Source organism: Amblyomma mixtum, chromosome 7 (genome assembly GCF_055824585.1).
Source record: "Amblyomma mixtum isolate Tamu chromosome 7, ASM5582458v1, whole genome shotgun sequence".
NCBI lineage: Eukaryota > Metazoa > Arthropoda > Arachnida > Ixodida > Ixodidae > Amblyomma > Amblyomma mixtum.
In genome coordinates, this window is record NC_143018.1 from 106,602,805 (window position 1) to 106,619,979 (window position 17,175).

At 46.1% G+C, this 17,175-nt stretch overlaps 1 protein-coding gene and 1 long non-coding RNA gene across 2 annotated transcripts in view; one reads left to right on the plus strand and one right to left on the minus strand.

The window, feature by feature from the left end:
* LOC149337119 (uncharacterized) overlaps nucleotides 1-16,948 on the plus strand; it is a 132,744-nt gene extending 115,796 nt beyond the window's left edge. Inside the window, exon 16 of the mRNA XM_089554328.1 lies at nucleotides 16,730-16,948. Within this exon, the coding sequence (XP_089410454.1) occupies nucleotides 16,730-16,948 (219 nt within the window). The remainder of the gene's footprint in view (nucleotides 1-16,729) is intronic.
* On the minus strand, nucleotides 2,179-7,147 carry LOC149337122 (uncharacterized). Its single transcript, XR_016284601.1, has 3 exons — nucleotides 6,140-7,147; nucleotides 4,725-4,787; nucleotides 2,179-2,378 (listed from the first exon to the last, which is right to left on the minus strand). It is a non-coding gene; the product is annotated as an uncharacterized LOC149337122 (long non-coding RNA).
* Nucleotides 16,949-17,175: the final 227 nt, after the last annotated feature.

The following is a 17,175-nucleotide window of genomic DNA, read 5'->3' on the forward strand; positions in this document are numbered from 1 at the left end:
AAAAGAGATATGCGTATAACAACGCTCGCTTCGGTCGCAATCACTGCAACCAGTACGACTAGCTGCACAACGCCAAGTTCATTTCAGCATTCGGAAAACACTGCGTGCGTAGTGAGCTTTCGCACGTGCGTATTTCTCTGCCTCGGCGGAGAAGCACTAGCTCCGACCGCAATCACTTTCACTTCTCGGACATTGTCACTGCGCTGTGTAGCTTATGCACGCACAGGAAATTCACCATGAGCAGCCTCCTTTCTCCAAGGTGAGCAGCTGTTACTTACTCGTCGCTGTCCGTGGTGATCCTCACAGGAATTAGAAACGCTTGCAACACGGCCACAAACGCTTCGTGACATCGCCACCGCGTAGGTCCTACGTCGGTTTGAAGACCAGTGCAATACGCATATCAAGCATCAAACCGCGCGGCTTAGATAGCACCTTGGAATCGACGCACTTTAACCATTCAGAGGCAAGTATCCTGGATTCAACTAGGCGGCTTGCACTAGTCTTGGAACCACTTGCTCACAACTGCCCGAAAACACCGTGACTGCCGCGACGGGCGACGACCTTTAAAGCGGCCATTTTGACTGTTGACAAAAGTGACGTCATATCACGTGATCGCGCTCTTCCGCGTCGTCTGCTCGTGTGCGCCTAGTCACGTGACCAAACTAAACGTTTAAATCTAGTTTCTCAAAGATTCATTATATTTTGTGTGCATATGAAACGTTTGTATAGATAGTTCTTTAGAACAGCCATTTACTTTTAATGCTTGCGTACTAATCGAAGCGGAAGTGACGTGACCGTACAGCGAGCCAATGAGCAGTGGCCTGGCTGGGCTTGCGCTGAAAAATAAACACGCACAACTGCGACCTTGTGCAGCACAAAAGTCGGCTCTTTCATTACCACCTGTTCCAACATGGCTCGGCACCCAACAGAATTTCATTATATGTCCATTTGTTCTGACTTTTTCTATGTTGTGTAATATGTTTCCTACAAACGATTCGACTGCATTTCTGAAATGTAATGTCGTGAGAACGCTAAGTGAATCTGTACCCACGAAACACAAAAAGTGCTTGTAGAAATCTATAAGTCATCTACACCAAGATGTTTTGACGTCTTATAGAAGCATATCCAAGATTTTATATAGCCGTCCAAAGTCTTGAAGACGTCCTGTAGCCTAGGCTAATGCAACGCTATCTGTCGGCTACCAGAGGTTTTTGTTGACATCTTGTAGACTTCTAGCTGATACCTTGTTTAGCTGTAAAGAAGTGTTTTAGCTCTTCTGTAGCTGTGGTAACCGATGCTAGTAGTTGGCTAATAGAGGTCTTACCTAGCTGTATATAGATGTATTTTAGGTGTTTTGTATCGGGGCTAATGTAATGCTGTTCAATGAAAGGCACTTTACGAAGAGCCCGTCCTTGACGCCTCACAAGCAATAAGAACTGAAGAAAGTACAAACATCTTCCATGCTTGAGAGACAAAATGTGCATTGAGGGTGTGCGAAAACTTGTTGCTTTGCTGTCTCTTACCCCTCTTTTCTGACATTTGGCTTGTTGTCTGCAGACTAAAAGCATATTTTCTCCAGCAGAAATCTAGGTACCAGGTAATTAATTTATGGATAATGCAGCAGTTTCTTTTGCAAGAAAGTTTTGCATGTCAAGAGTGCAAAAGAAACTGCTGCGTCATTTCATGTATTGACTGCCTAGTAGCTAGACTTCTGCTAAATATAAACACTCCTTTAATCTGTAGACAACTGGCCAAATGCGAGGCAAGAAGGACAAGAGAGCACAGCAACAAGTTTTCTCATACACCCTCAATACACATTTTTTCTCCCAAGCGTGCAAGAGATCTGTACCTTCTCTTAAACAGAGCTCTTATTGCTCGTGAGACATCAAGATGAGCTCTTCGTAAAGCACCTTTAACTTTGGCTGCTGCGTAAATATAAGTAAATTGTGGAAATCTGAGTCTTGCAATGCTTACTGCATGATGAAAGCTTTGGGCAGGCAAACTGTTAATTAAATTTATTCATAGTAGAACTACAAGTAAAATTCAGACTAAAGAAAAAAAAAGAGCCAATGTAGTTGGTTCTTAATGCAGGATCTGTCCTGAGCGCAAAAGAAGAGAGCAAGAAATGGCTTCAATCCAAGAATCAAACATTTTATGGCCTCAGTAATACATACCTGCTTCTTAGGATTAAAAAAAAAGTGACACGTTGAATCAAAACACATGACAAATACCTCAAGAGAACAAAAAGTGCCACATGGCAGGAACAGTTGACAGCTGTCTGCCATATACATGGTAGGCACCAGGCTGTCTCCCATGATGACTCCAACACAGATGTTTGCAGTCGCACTCCACAGCGGGCATAAAAAAGGCCATGGTTACTGGGTGAACAGAAAAATTAACGTCAATTTTCAGCACTCAATATTTTTTTCTCACTGAAGTGCACGTAAGCAGACGAAAAATACACAAGACAGCCAGCAACTAATAACTGTATATCATTCACAAGGGTAGAAACTTGGGCGGGTCGGTAACGGTGATCCATGGTATGAGAGGTAGCGCAAAATGGGACAAGGGACAGAGAAAGACGAACACAACACAGGCGCTAACTTCCGACTGACAGAGCCCAAGTGACCAAGACAAACATAAACCGTGAGGGAAAACAGGTGCATGAGCCCGGAAAAAAAAAATGAAAATCAGGTGAACGAGGAACTACGGACTCGTACACCTCAGCGATTGTTTAAGAAGGCCAGATCTCTTTTGGACAGGGAGACAGATGGATTGCTGACACATTTATCTTCCAAAGCAGCGATACATGCTACTTCAATAATTTCATATGTTCACTGATTCCGGTGTCTGGCCATGATCAAGCACTTATCCAAAAATGGCACACAACCCCACTCCTTACAGTGCAAAACCAGATTACTGCCAGTAAAAGTTTTCAAGTTGTTTTTGTGTTCACGAAGCCTCTCATTCAAGCAACCACCAGATTGACCAACATACCGCTTGCCACATGAAAGTGGGATGTCATAAACAATGCCTTCAGTACATTTCACAAATTTTTTCCTGTGATTAATGGTGCCCTGCAGCTTTTGCGGATGTTTACCAGCGGGCAAAAAGCGAACATTCGCTTTTGTCCCAATCTTCTTGAGATTGTGGGACAGACAATGAATGTAGGGAATGATGGCAATCCTGCCTTTCTTTCTTTCTGAAGGCACAGACGGCAGTTGATCTTCCTGGTGCTTCTTCAGTATGTCTTCAAGGACAAAAACACAGATATCAGCTAGGTAGCCTGCTTCACTGAACCTTGCGAGTTGTTCGTGAAAGCTCTGGCTGATGAGGTGGGGGCATGACTATTCCAGTTCATTTTTCAAACATAAATTAATATTGCCTCATTTTACGAGTTTAGAATGTTCAGAAGTGTAAGGATGTGCAGGCTGAAGGTAGGTTATTTCAGTCAGTACTGAAATAACCTATCTTCAGCCTGCACTCCCCTACACTGCTGCACATTCTAAATTCTTAAAACGTCATTATTTTGTTTCAAAAATGCCCTGCAAAAGTCATGACCCACCTCATCAGCCAGAGCTGTCACGAACAACTCTCAAGGTTCAATGAAGCAGGCTACCTAGCTGATATCTGTGTTTTTGTCCTTGAAGACATACTGAAGAAGCACCAGGAAGATCAACTACCGTCTGTACCTTCAGAAAGAAAGGCAGAATTGTCGTCATTCCCTACATTCATTGCCAGACCCAAAATCTCAAGAAAATTGGGACAAAGCGAATGTTTTTCAGCCCCTAAAAAACTAGGTGCGCTTTCCAAAAAAGTTTGCTCGCGCATAAACGTCCACAAAAGCTGTAGTGCACCAGTAATCACAGGAAAAAATTCATGACATGGACTGAAGGCATTGTTTGACATCCCACTCTCCTGTGGCAAGCGGTATGTTGGTCAATCTGGTTGTTGCTTGAATGAGAGGCTTCGTGAACACAAAAACAACTTGAAAACTTTTGATGGCAGTAATCTGGTTTTGCACTGTAAGGAGTGTGGTTGTGTCCAATTTTTGGATAAGGGCTCGATCGTGGCCAGACACTGGGATAAGTTAACACGTGAAATTCTCTCTGTCCCTTGCCCCGTTTTGCACTACTTCTCATACCATGGAACACTGTATACTGTGTTCCATTTATGATTCTTATGCGTGCTGCAGTAAGTTGAGTGAAAGAATAAAATAATGGAAATTTTGCTTTACTTTTGAAACTTGGATGAGATCAGTCGAAATGCCCTCGTTTTATAAACCAGTTATTTCTGAAAGGCTTACATATTTGACTTCTCTTAGTTGAGCCATTATAATGACACTGCTATTTTCCCTTCAGTATTCCAGTTATTACTGTCTAAAAAACTCGAAATGTAAAGTTAAGTTTTCAGTGTTCATAATCTGCTGGCATGCATACCTGTGCTCATGCAGGAATTCACTCAGACAGGTCCACATAGGCACAGTTTTCAATCTGGCCCAGGGGGGGGGGAGGCAACTGCCACCTTCTCTCTTCTCCATTCCTTCCTTGAAATTAACTAAAGCCCTTGCTCATTTGGCAAACTGTAGCAGGTCTAACAAAACCAAAAGGTCAGGTCAAACAAACAACAGAATTCGTGAAATAAATTTTTGCTAACTGCCGGCACCTATACAAGAAAGCATGAAGTGAAGGGGGAAAACACTGTCAGCTGTGAAAAGTGCTTACCAAAACTTCAGAAGTTGAGCAGGCCAGGAGGTTCTCTGGAAACCACTGTTGAACAACTTCTACCTAAAAAGAAATGTACAGGGTGAATTCGTCGACAACACCAGCTGTGCACACTGCAAAGGCTTACGAAAAAATTCAAGGAGGCCTGCCTGCCAAGGGGCGACTTCCTTACATCCTCAAACAGCCAGCACACTTGCACAGCAGTACCACCGAGTAGGTTTCCTCAGTGTCGTAGCTATCAATCACAGTGAAACAAGTGCTTGACAGGTCAAACAAGTCTATGCAGTAATGCATCTGGATTTTCATGGTTCCCTCAACTCCATTATTTTTTCTCTAAGTTCACAACCAACTGCAGACCTAAGGCAAAACACAACAATTCCATAATCTTTAGCAACAAGGCATATACAAGTGCAAACAGCAAATGAAATAACTCAAGGTAGCCCTGCTTAAATAAACAGAAATCAGGTAATCATAGTTAACTGACAAAGTATTATTCCATATTTTCATGAAAACCTGGAACAAAACAAGCCATCGACAATATATTATGCATGCAGTCACTGAATTTCATGAAACCAATACAATTTCCGCCACATCATTACTTGTAAATTGCGGGGTTTAACGCCCAGAAGCGATATATGGGCAACGAGGGTCGCCGTAGTAGAGGGCTCCAGATTAATTTGGATGAATAGGGGTTCTCTAACGTGCGCTTACTTAAGACAGCACACAGGCGTCTTTGTATTTCGACTTTAACGCCGTGCGCCGCCGCGGACGGCGTCAGATAGCTTGCGAACGGCAAACGAACGCACAGCCACCACGACGGGTTTCATGATCACTTCATGATAATGGGCACTGCACATTCTATTCCGCCATTATAATCATAACCAACGCCTTCTTAACCCGAGTGTCACTGGTAGTAATCAAATTAAGTTGAATACGAACATTCGCAGGGACAGAACAGAGTGGTTTGCAACAATAAAATTCCTACCGGGATGCAATCGAGCACACTTCAATGTGTAAAAAAAAAAAATTCGCGCCTTTCCTACCCGTGTTTAAACAAAGCGCGGTCGCTTTGAAGCTATGTCACAAATGATGGCACTTGATTTTTCTATGGTTCCAATTTATGGACGACTCTCGTAAGAAAGCAGCTCATAGAGGATGATGCAAAAGCAACACAGCGGTACCCACTGAACGAGAACTCAAACGCTTGGAAACGCCCTCTTTTCGAACATCGAACGTTACACTTTCGTATGAAAACACTGGCTGAGAGAGCTTTGCGATTTTCAAACCAAAGGAGGGACGCAAAACTGTCTAAGAACGTTAGGACGCACAGCTGACGATTGAATGAGGCGCATTGGCAACTTAGCCGCAGTAAGGGTGACGCTTTCAACACACGGGAGAAATGGAAGGTGACTTACTTTTGCTGAAAACGAGGTGCACCTTTCAGCGCAGTCCTGGTAGTAAAAGACATCGCGGGAAAACTGCAAACAGCAGTGTGAAGCGCCCACAAGCACGAGACAAAGGAGGCAGAAAACCGTTGCGAGCGTCCACTTCGCGCGCGTAGCAAGGAACCGCTAGCGACCGCAACGCCAAATGGCCAGACGAAGTACTACATTTCAAAAATGCAAAAGAAACAAAGCAACAACATAAAAATAATCACAAATTGCATCTCATTCTTTTATGTGACGCTAAGCATTTACAACTTGCAAAAAGGTTTATTTTTGCTTGAAACAGTTAAATTTACGTGGACTGTAGACTGTATCGCGACCGAGCGGAGCGACACCAAGCAGCAAGCTGAGGAGTTCAGGACGCGAAGGCAGGCGAAGGCGCGCGCCTACGCGCCGCTCTCGAGACCGGCCGTGGCGAGCCGCGAGTACCGCGAGCAGACTGCTCCAACATGGCGAAAACAGCATGGAAGAAAGCGGCGATAGCGGCGATGGCGCGACGGCAACATTCCTTGCTCGTGGCCAGCCGAGGCCGAACGAAGAGGCGTTCGCAACAGGAAACAAATTTCATGATTCGCGTAACTTTAGTGCAGCTTTACAAGTGGTGGGCTAGTTGTACTCGATGTGGACCGTGATAAACGTGATTTCGGGCTGCATATGACAAAATGCGCTGTCAGAGTTTGAGCACAAAGCGCGGACTTTGCACCGGTGCGCCTGCTCTTAAAAAGGTGCAAATATCGGTGTAGGGCACTGAAATCTAACAGTTTTTGTGCCACACTTGCAGGTTTCATTCATGGTTTGGAATAAAATGTGAAGCTTAAAAACGCTTGCCATGATTTATATCATGTTTAATAAATGGTGGCAGCTTTCTGCCAATCCCCTGAACGTATTGGCCCGTCTTCGTAACATAGTCTTAAGTTAGACGTTTCAGAAAGCGCGGACGTCTTAAACGGACGTCTTAAAGATGTTTCCAAAAGACATCTTGCCGTCGACGTATATGAGACGTTTCATTCTAGCGCAAGACATGTGAAGCCATTTCGAGCTGTTTCAGGACGTTTCTAAGACGTTCTGTGTTTCGTGGGTATAGGTTACGCTGTTTTGAATCCTGTTATTTATTATTCTGCCTACAGTTAACGAGACTGCATAACATTCGGCAGTAAAAATGGGTGCACAGTTAGGAAGCCTTATTATTTTACGCCAGTTTCCTCGTAACAGCGCTTCCGGCATATTCTGCCGTTTTTCAGCCATCAATGCAAAATTCTGTATAGCCTTTAATACCTCATCGTTGTCGAAAGAAGGTTGTCGACAGAATGTTGTCAGCAGAAGGTTGTGAGCAGAGGTGTCACGCTTTTCGGTTGGTCGAAATGGTTATGACGTCGTAGTGCGCGGATTCGCAGTAATGAGGTCACCCACAGATACCTGACGCCCTCTTCTGGAGCAGCCGACAACTAATAAAATAGTTGTCGTCTGCTCTGACAGGGGGCGTAAAGCTTCCATGGGTGACCACATTACATACCTCAATACTGCGAACAGAGTCACGGGTTATCGAAGCAGAGAGAAAGAGTCGTGCTAAAGAAGCAGTCAAAGTCGGCAGTCAAAGTGTGTTGTTGTAATGTGTAATCAAAGTGTGGAGTCAAATAAAGCACTAGTACAGCACAAACAGTCTCGCAGTCAATGCCAAACAGTGCGCCAGGAAAGGCTTTCGCCTTGCAGCACCTTAGAGAGCCAAAGTGCCCCGTGAATCTTTTTTTCTTTCAGTTCCCGGTATTGCTGTAATATGTGCTTGTGTGGTTTTTTTTTTCGGGGTGGGGGGGGGGGAAGGTAGTGTGCTGAAGTGAAGTGACACTGACACAGAGTAGGAAGGCTGCACGTTGACCGTAGTGGGTCGTGTCTTGAGGCGACACCAGGAAGGCTGTCCAGTATTTCCAAGTTTTGGCAGCTATCCTCGAAACGGAGAATCAGAGGTCTTATTGATTGCGGTTTTGTTGAACAGTGTTCGGGAGGTGCACTTTGTAACAATGAGATTGCAAATATGTTTCGGTAGAGATCTTAATTTCAGTAAATATGCGCTTATGAACATTGTTATTCGGCTTGCTAAGAACGGTTCATTTGTTTCTGCTTAAAGGCTATTGATGAGAGATGTTCTGTATGCTCCAGTTGAAAGACGGACTTAAGTTGTGAACTGGGTCCAGTCGTTTTAGGAATGATGGCCTCGCAGACCCATACACAACGCATCCATATTCTATAGTCGGATACAACTTAAGTCTGCAGTGAAGCTCCGCCCACATTCAGCCTCCGCGCACAGAATTCCTCCACGACCAAAAATTAGTACGCAGCTTAAACGTTTCTTGTTACGTAAACAAGAAGCTTATCACAAGAAAAAAAATTATAAGCTCTAGAATTTTGACCCGTGGATTGTTTGATATAGTCAAGCATTAAAAAGCTGATTTTGTTTAGAGTTGCGGTAGGCCAGCGGAGTAATACAAGACGCCGCGGACCGCGGCCCAGTGTTAGCAACTGCTGTTTTTTTAAGTTGTATCCTACTATAGGATAGTGCGTACTACAGACCGATAGATTTGTAAAAGACATGCTCCGTCAGATCCCCAGTGTTTCCGTGAAAGTACTTTGAGTATATTCAGGGATTGGGAAGCTTTCTTTTTACGATGTATACGTGCGGCAAAAAATGTGAGTATTTTGACAAATATTGTGCCCACACATTTATGTTCTTGTTCAGCTGAAAGTAAAATTTCAGACCCATACACAACGCATACATATTTTAGGACAGTGCGTACTACAGACCGATAGATTTGTAAAAGACATGCTCCGTCAGATCCCCAGTGTTTCCGTGAAAGTACTTTGAGTATATTCAGGGATTGGGAAGCTTTCTTTTTACGATGTATACGTGCGGCAAAAAAATGTGAGTATTTTGTCAAATATTGTGCCCACGCATTTATTTTCTTGTCCAGCTGAAAGTAAATTTCATTTAAGTGCAGGCTGGGATCAGTCTGCAAAGCACTTTTTAGCGAGAAAAGAACACCAAGTGTTTTTAGGGGGTGAACTTAAACCCATTTCTATCTGCCCAAACCTCAAGTCTGTTTAAAGTCAGTTGTATCTGTAGTTTACAGGTTGATAGGCTGGGAGATGAACATGCTGTCTGAAGGAATACACAATCGACTTTGGAATTATCTTAGCTATGGAAATTGATGAGAAAAACGGTACTACTTAAAATACACCCCTGCGGAATCCGATTCTCCTCAATGAATTTTTTGGAAAATGTGGAACATAGGCGTAGGAGAAATGAGCGGTAAGAAATTTTGTTTAGCAGTTCAGCATCCTCCCACGGATACCTAGGTCTTCAAGGTCGCGGAGATTCCCAAACCTCCAGGTGGTATCATAAGGCTTCTCCATATCAAAGAAAGCTGCTAGACAGCGTTGTTTGTGTATGAATGCCGCTCTGACTGTATTTTCAAGGCGGAGGAGATGGTCAGTTGTTGAACAAGATTTTTTAAATCTACACTGATGGATGTCGATGAGTTCAAGAGATCCACAAACAAACATCAGCCTAATGTTCACAACACTTTCAAATTATTTAGTAAGTAAGCTTTTAAGGGCTATTGGCCTTTAGCTACAAGGGGACGTTGATGACTCACGAGTTTTCAGGAATGGCACTATAATGGCTTTCTTGCGCTCGTCCGGTATTTTCCCTGGTATGAATATCGCCTTGAAAAAATTGCAAAGTGCCTCTACGGCAGGCTTGGAAAGATGAGCAAGCGTTTCATAGAGCATTTGGTCGGGTTCTGGAACGGTTTTCTTTCCGGCAAACAGTACAGTATTGATTTCTTGGAGTGTAACACGACTGTTGTATTTTTCATTTGCACCTTGACTTCTCGAGAGTCTTTGTTTCTCGGCTATGTTTTTGTGTTTTAAAAAAGACTGGCTGTAGTGTGAGGAACTCCAAACCGCATCTATGCGGCCCGCAACATGTCCGCCTGTTCCCCCATACTTGTCTACCTACCAGGTGTTGTTAAAAGAGGACTTGTGAAAGGTGTGTAGCTGCCAATTAGTTTTCGAACTTGCTCCCACATTTTTTTCGATGTTGTTGAGCTGTTTTTAGAGGAGGCATAAGCTTGCCGTGACGTTTTCTCGGCCTTGCGCCGAATATATCGTGCTTCTGCTCTCCCCTTTTTAAAAAGGATAAGGTTCTCTTACGTTGGGTATCTGCGACACGCTCTCCAGGCTTTATTTTCTCGCTTTTTTGCCGCCTTGCTTTCTCGTGTGTACCACACATTGTGGTTCTGGCGCTCCACTCCTGCAGATTTTGGAATTGATAGTTGTGCGGCAAGAAAGAATGCATTTTGTGATTTTGTGAACACTTCAATTATCTTATCTATGCTATGTTTTTCTAAAATCATATCCTCTCAACCGACTTTTTCTCGGAACAATGCTGTGTCAGCAAAATGGAGCTTCCAACGCCGTTGTTTTGTAGGCATGACTGTTGGCGAGGATGACAGGTTTGTTATGACGGGGATGTGATCGCATTCATATGCGTCGTTTAAAATGACGTATTTAAAATCGCTAAAGAATAGAAGGTGAACAAAAAGACAAATGTAAACATCTAATTTTTCCTGAGGTTTGGGAGCAGTGTGTGGGTTTACCAGAGTTATGTAAATAAACTTTGCTACATAGAATAAAATCCTCTATTATCTGACCTCTCGCATCTGTTAATGATGATGATGAAAAGCCTTTATTTAATAAAAGACGTGAGGCTTTCTTAAAGAGCCCCCCAAACCATGTGGTAGGTGTCAGCCACCTCGCCACAGTGTTTGCACCTGCCAGTGAACGCGGGATCGAAGTGTTTTAATACTGCCGGGCACAACATTGTATTAGTGAATAGTCTAAGTAGAACGCGTTCGTTTGCTTTACCCAGTCCCTTTGCAGGGGCTGGGTACACGCGGTGCCTATCATTATAATAAGATGTTATGTCTTTGAACGAGAGTAAAAAGCCACCTTCAGGTTTCAGGTGCTCAGGAGCCAATGGGAACGCCCGGTGAATGAGTGCTCGGGCCGCCGCGTCTGCAGCTTCGTTTCCTGCTAGGCCCTGATGGCCCGGAGTCCAAACTATGCAGCGGGGAGTAGGATCGGTGTCTCGGCTGCAGTTCCTTAGTATTCGTTCAGCTAGTGGAGTTATCCAGCCAGCCTCATAATTTTTACACGCCGAACGCGAATCTGTTATGATGTGTTTTGATTTGGTATCAGAAGCAGCTAGGGCGATAGCAACCTCTTCAGCTTGTGTTGTGCCTGGGGCTTGAAAGGAGAGACCATCCACCTGTATTTCTTGATGTATGATCGCGGCAGTGTACCACCCCCCGTGGGTCGGCCCGGCTACATCTACGTAGTAGACACCTTGCTTGTTGCCATAGTGGCGCGCTAAGGCTTCCGCCCTAGCCTGGCGACGACCACTATGGTCTTCCAGAGTTTGGGCACTCGGACCCGCTCCTGAATGTGGAAATCGTGTTGGATGTGAAGCCGGGCTAGCAAGTCCCGGCCCGACTTCGTTCGGGCTAGCTTAGTGTATTGATTTGTGAGATGGGCTTCCTTGAGCTCCTGAAAGGTGTTCACCACTCCCAATGCAAGAAGTCTCGCATTGGAGGTGGAGACAGGAAGGTCAAGTGCCCTCTTCATCATTTTACGGAGTATTACCTCAACTTTGTCTTCGTCGTGCTTCCGCAAGTGTGGATAAGGGACCGAATAGAGAATTCGGCTGATTACGAAAGGCGCAAGCCTTTAATGTCTCATCGTTGTAAGCAGCAGTTGTCGACAAAAATGTCACGCTTTTCAGTTGGTCGTGACGTCACAGTGCGCCAATTTCAAACGGGGCCAATTGTACTTTGGCTAGTAACCATGCAACCAATTGAAGGGTTCATATAGTGATGCTCCAAGAAAGTGGGACTGAGCTTAGTTAATTGCTTAATCACACAATTAGCCTAATTAACTTTTATAGTCAGGCCATATAAATAAATAAAACCTGAGTAGGAAATTGGTCGAGCTCGGGATCGAACCCCGGTCTTCGGAGTGCGAGACGAGCATGCTATCCACTCCGCCATGCCAGCTCGATGGTTTGGAATGAACAAAGGCGCGTCTAGTGAATACGGTGTCTTCGCTCTCTGCCATCCTCCTCCCTTCTCTTCCGGCGAGGTTTAGGTGTCCACCGAGATATGAGAGACAGATAGATTTCCTTTCCTCAAAAACCAATTTACCGACGAGCGAGGCGTAGAACCGAATGGGCGATGGCGTTCTATGGACTCCCTGGCAGCGTTGCAAGACGCTGTCGCGTTCCACTCTTAGAGGCGAAGCTTATTATCTTAACCACACATCAGTGACCGCACTTTAGGTCAAAAAAGTGCACCCCCCCCCCTGAAATTTGACGGGTGTCCACCGAGATATGTGAGACAGTTACTGCGTAATTTCCTTTCCTCAAATATAATTTTCATTTTCTTCATTACGGGCCATCTTTGTCTTTCTGCTTTCACTCCCACTTCCTCCCTTCTTCTATGGTGCGGTTCAGGTGTCCACCGAGATGACAGAGAATTACTGCGCCATTTCCTTTCCTCAAGAAAGCGTTGCGTTCAAACGGCAAGGTATCGCGCCGAACGGGTGGTGGTGTTCCGTGGCAGTGCTACAACACGCTGTCGCGTTCCACTCCTAAAGGCGAAGCTTAAGCGCCATTAATTAGCAGTTAATTAGTATTCAAGCATTAATCAGTAATTAACCATTAATTATGATTTGTCATCACTTGGTAATTAGTACTTAATTACATGTGACGCCACTAGTGCCACAGAAGCAGCCAAAGTGGTGCGGAAAACGCTTTCGCCTCTACGCACTTTAGACAATCAAAGTGCCCCTGAATTTTTTTTTCACTTCCATCTCCAACTACCAGATAAGGCTCTGGCAGTTGCCCTACAACGTTTTTTAAATCTATGTGGGTTACTTTCATGTCTAGCTCGAGGTATACGGAGCAGACTGTTATGGTTTTATATGTAAGCAGCGTGGCTGGTACGGTCTCTTATCTGGTTTTAAACTGTACTTCACGAGCTGGGACTCCTATTTGTACTAAAATGGCGACTCTGCCCGAAAGCCTGCTCGCCTGCTCTCGGTCGCGGCGGAAAACAGTATATTTCTTAAGCACATTTGTCTGCTTGGAGCCTAGGTTCGTTTCCTGTCTGCAGACGGCGACAGGAGAAAGTGAAAAAAATATTTCTTTCATGTCGCTTAACTTGCCTAAAATTCTCTGCAGTTCCAATGTACTATGAAAGTCATTATAGTTCATTGTGTAAAGTGGAAAAACTAGACTAGGTTTTTGGTGGCCCCGTGACTCGGAGCCTGTCCTTTTTTGACCGATACAAGGAGCTTCGCAGTCCGTCCGACGTGGACGGGTGCCCTTGGTAGTGTCCGTCGCCTCCTCAGAGGCGCTGAACCACAGTGCAGCAGGCACTTGGACGTTCGAGTAAGACCTCGACTTGTGGGAAGAGGCCTTGAAGGCCGCCAACCCGTGGGTCTGCGCAGCCTGCTTTGGAGTTGGCGGAGTAGTTTTGGGTACTCCACCTGAGGGCGCGGAAGGCCCTGCCACAGGCTCACTGCGTGTGGCCTGGGCAGGTGCCGGAGGAGTGTATGGTGCGCCGCGCCCACGCAGCACATCGGCGAAGCTTGTTTTTGCTGTGAAAAAGAATGCTCCAATAGTGTGTGAAAGTAGCACACGCGCTTCTTTGTATCAGATGCTTTCTTCAGTTTTGACAGTGATGATTTCCTTTTCAGATTTCTATGTTCGGCAAGACCTGGAGTAGGCAGAGTGATCCCCTTCATAGTTTGCGCAGTGCAGTGCTGCTGTTTCAGAGTTTTCAGAAATATGGTCACATGAGGCGCATTTTGCGCAGGTTTCTCGACCCCGGAAACTCTGAGACCCATGGCCGTATCGCTGACAGTTGAAATATCTTCTGGGGTTTGAAACATAGAGTCGGACTTTGAGTTTTGTGTAACCTACCTCAATGTATTCGGGCAGTGTGCTGAGGTTGAAGGTAAAGACGAAGGCTGAGGTTGAAGGTGAAGAGGTGCAGCTTCGTGAGATGAAAGCGCTGTGTGCGTGAAGTCATTTCCAGCAAAGAAAAGAGCGAGAGAGAAATTGGCTGTGGTTTAGCGCTAAACCTGGTTTAAAAGCGATAGCTTCGTACCACTGGCGTCTACGCTTGGTTCCATTCCAGCGCGCAAGGGCCGTAGACGGCCCATCGTCCTCCATAACGGTTCGTCTACTGACCAACCAACTGCCTCTAATATACGTACCCCTGCCGATTGATTGATTGATTGATTGATTGATAACAACTTTTATTTCCACCGATGTAGGAGGCCCCCTACTCCCCGTCCCTGGCACGCAGGCCTAGGGGACGGGGGACGGGACATCCGCGACTAAAGACTGGCGAAGATACATTGTCTCTTCGCGGCTTCAGCCGCCAGGCGGACAGCTCGTTTCTGGTCGGCGGGGACCTTGCTTCGCAGAAGGGCCTCCCAGGCTTCTCTACTCTTAATATTGTCCTCAGCACCCGGGGATCCAGGGCATTGCCAAATTATATGATCGAGGGTCCCCCTCGCTCCGCAGGTCTTACATTTGTCGCCTTTTTTATCGTCTAACGTGGTTTGAAATAACCAGACAGGGTTCACGAAATTTCCGGCCTGTAATCTTCGTCAGGCGATGGCCTCTGTATTGGTTAAGTTTGGATCTGGTGGTGGCATTAGACGCCTGCCTAACCTGTAGTGCACGGCGATTTCCGCGTATGTTTGCAAACGTTCGTCCATCCCCTGGGGGTCGGGTGGCTCTACAGTTACCCGGAAGTAGAGATATCGGGCTAACATGTGGGCCGCCTCGTTACCGGGGACGGATGCGTGTGCTGGGACCCAAATTAAGGTGATCTTGCGATCAATTTTGGCTGCGGACAGAATTCGAGCCGTTTCTGGCGAGACCCTGCCCTTTCCGATGTTGCAGATTGCTGTTTTTCTGTCACTAAGAATCAAACTAGCCTTGGTTCCGGCGCAAGCAAGCGCTATTGCGACCTCCTCGGCCGTATCTATGTTTCTACTCCTAATAGAGGCGGCGGCGACTGGTGCACCTCGGCCGTCGACTGCTGAGGCGACCGCCGCCCCCGACCTGCCACTCGTTGCGTCCACGTAGGCAACCTCATTTGCCCTGAAGTTCCCGGCCCTTTTAACCAGCGCCTCCGCCCTCTTCTCCCGTCTTTCCCTGTGATGTTCTGGGTGCATGTTGCGGGGGAGGGGGGGAACGATGATATTCTCGCGACATTGTGGCGGTAGGGCGACCTTGTCGCATATGCCCCTATCTACTTTTCGGCCGACCCACTCTAAGATGGTCCGGCCCGTATTCGTTGTACTCAGTCTTTCGAGCTGGGCGATTCGCACCGCCTCGGCTAGTTCAATCCAAGTATTATGCACCCCCATTTCCAACAGGCGGTCTGTAGAGGTGGAGATAGGTACGCCCAGCGCCCTCTTGACGCAACGCCGAATAATTGCGTCGATCTTCTCTCTCTCGTTTACCCTAATATCGAGGAATGGCGTGGCATAGCATATTCGGCTAATAATATACGCCTGCGTCAGTTTCAAGAGGCTACTTTCTTTGAGGCCCCTGCCCTTCAGCGCGACCCTCCTGAAGATCCCTGTTACTTGCGCAGCGTAGTTGCTGAGCTTCTTGATCGTTCCTTCATTGTAACCGTCCTCTTGGATAAAAAGTCCGAGGATCCTGATGTGATTAACTTTCGGTACAGCTTTGCCCTCTACCTTAATTTCAAAATTCCAGTCGCGCTTGCACCGGAGCGCTTTTGGATTGTAAACAAAGAGTTCCGATTTCTGCGGCGAACACACAAGGCCCCTTTCGGCCGCGTAGGACACTACAGTGTCTGCCGCTGCCTGCAGCCGCTCTTCTATGCTACCGTCACTACCACTGTTCAACCATATGTTGATGTCATCTGCGTACAAGCTAAATTTTATGCCGTCTATATTCCCGAGTGCGGCGTAGTAGATATGGGCCTGCTGTGACATCTCCTGGACCCTGATAACTCAAAAACGTACCCCTGCCGGGCGGTTAGATGGCGTCATACCAGATAGCGCACCGAACGCTCTTGTCGATAGCGAGCGCAACGGTTAGGTAACATCATACCAGATGGCGCGGCGGAGCGGCAAAGCGCAGGTGCAGCGGTTGCTAGGCAACGGCTATTGCCGCGGCTCCGGCGCACAGTTGCAGCCATGGGCATGCGGCCGAGGTGCTGCCACGCTCGACGAGGCGGTGTAGCTGGCGAGTGAAGCTATCGCTTCCATAACTTGTAAACGCTGAAATAACAAAAGTGATTACAAGTTTGCCCACTAAGCTGGAGTGTTTTTTTGCACCGGCGCACTCTGTCTTTTGTGCCTTTAAACGTACGTGTTTTCCAAATAAAAAATCAACACCTTCGTTTAGCTGTACTGCTAACTTGTGCCATCCTAACTGCCTAATTTTTGTCTTTCCAGATCTGCGAGGTCAAACAAAACTACACGTCTTTCAAGTACAGTTTTGTCGCCTACGGCATCGAGTTCTTACCAACTGTACAGTTCTGCAGTGGCCTTGAAAGGTTCAGGAAGCTCAGTTTTCTCAAGCACATGCTGGCGTTTCTGAACGACAACTATACCTCACCGGCAAATTTCGCGGAGTGCAATGCGCTTCCTTTGGAGGGCCCGTTCACCCCCTAGTTACAGTCGGGCCAGGATCAACAAAGAAGGCCCAAAAAAGAACTTGTCATCGTGCGCGCTGAAGTCATTTCTCGCATAAGATGTCGCGTCGTCGGAAATGTACAGAGTCATTTATTTGCTTTTTTTTAACGCGTAAATAAAACTTGGCACCGTTGGCAAGAAACAATTTGCTGAAAACAGTACTACCTCGCAATATGGATAAGGTACATCACTCCTTTTTAATGTTT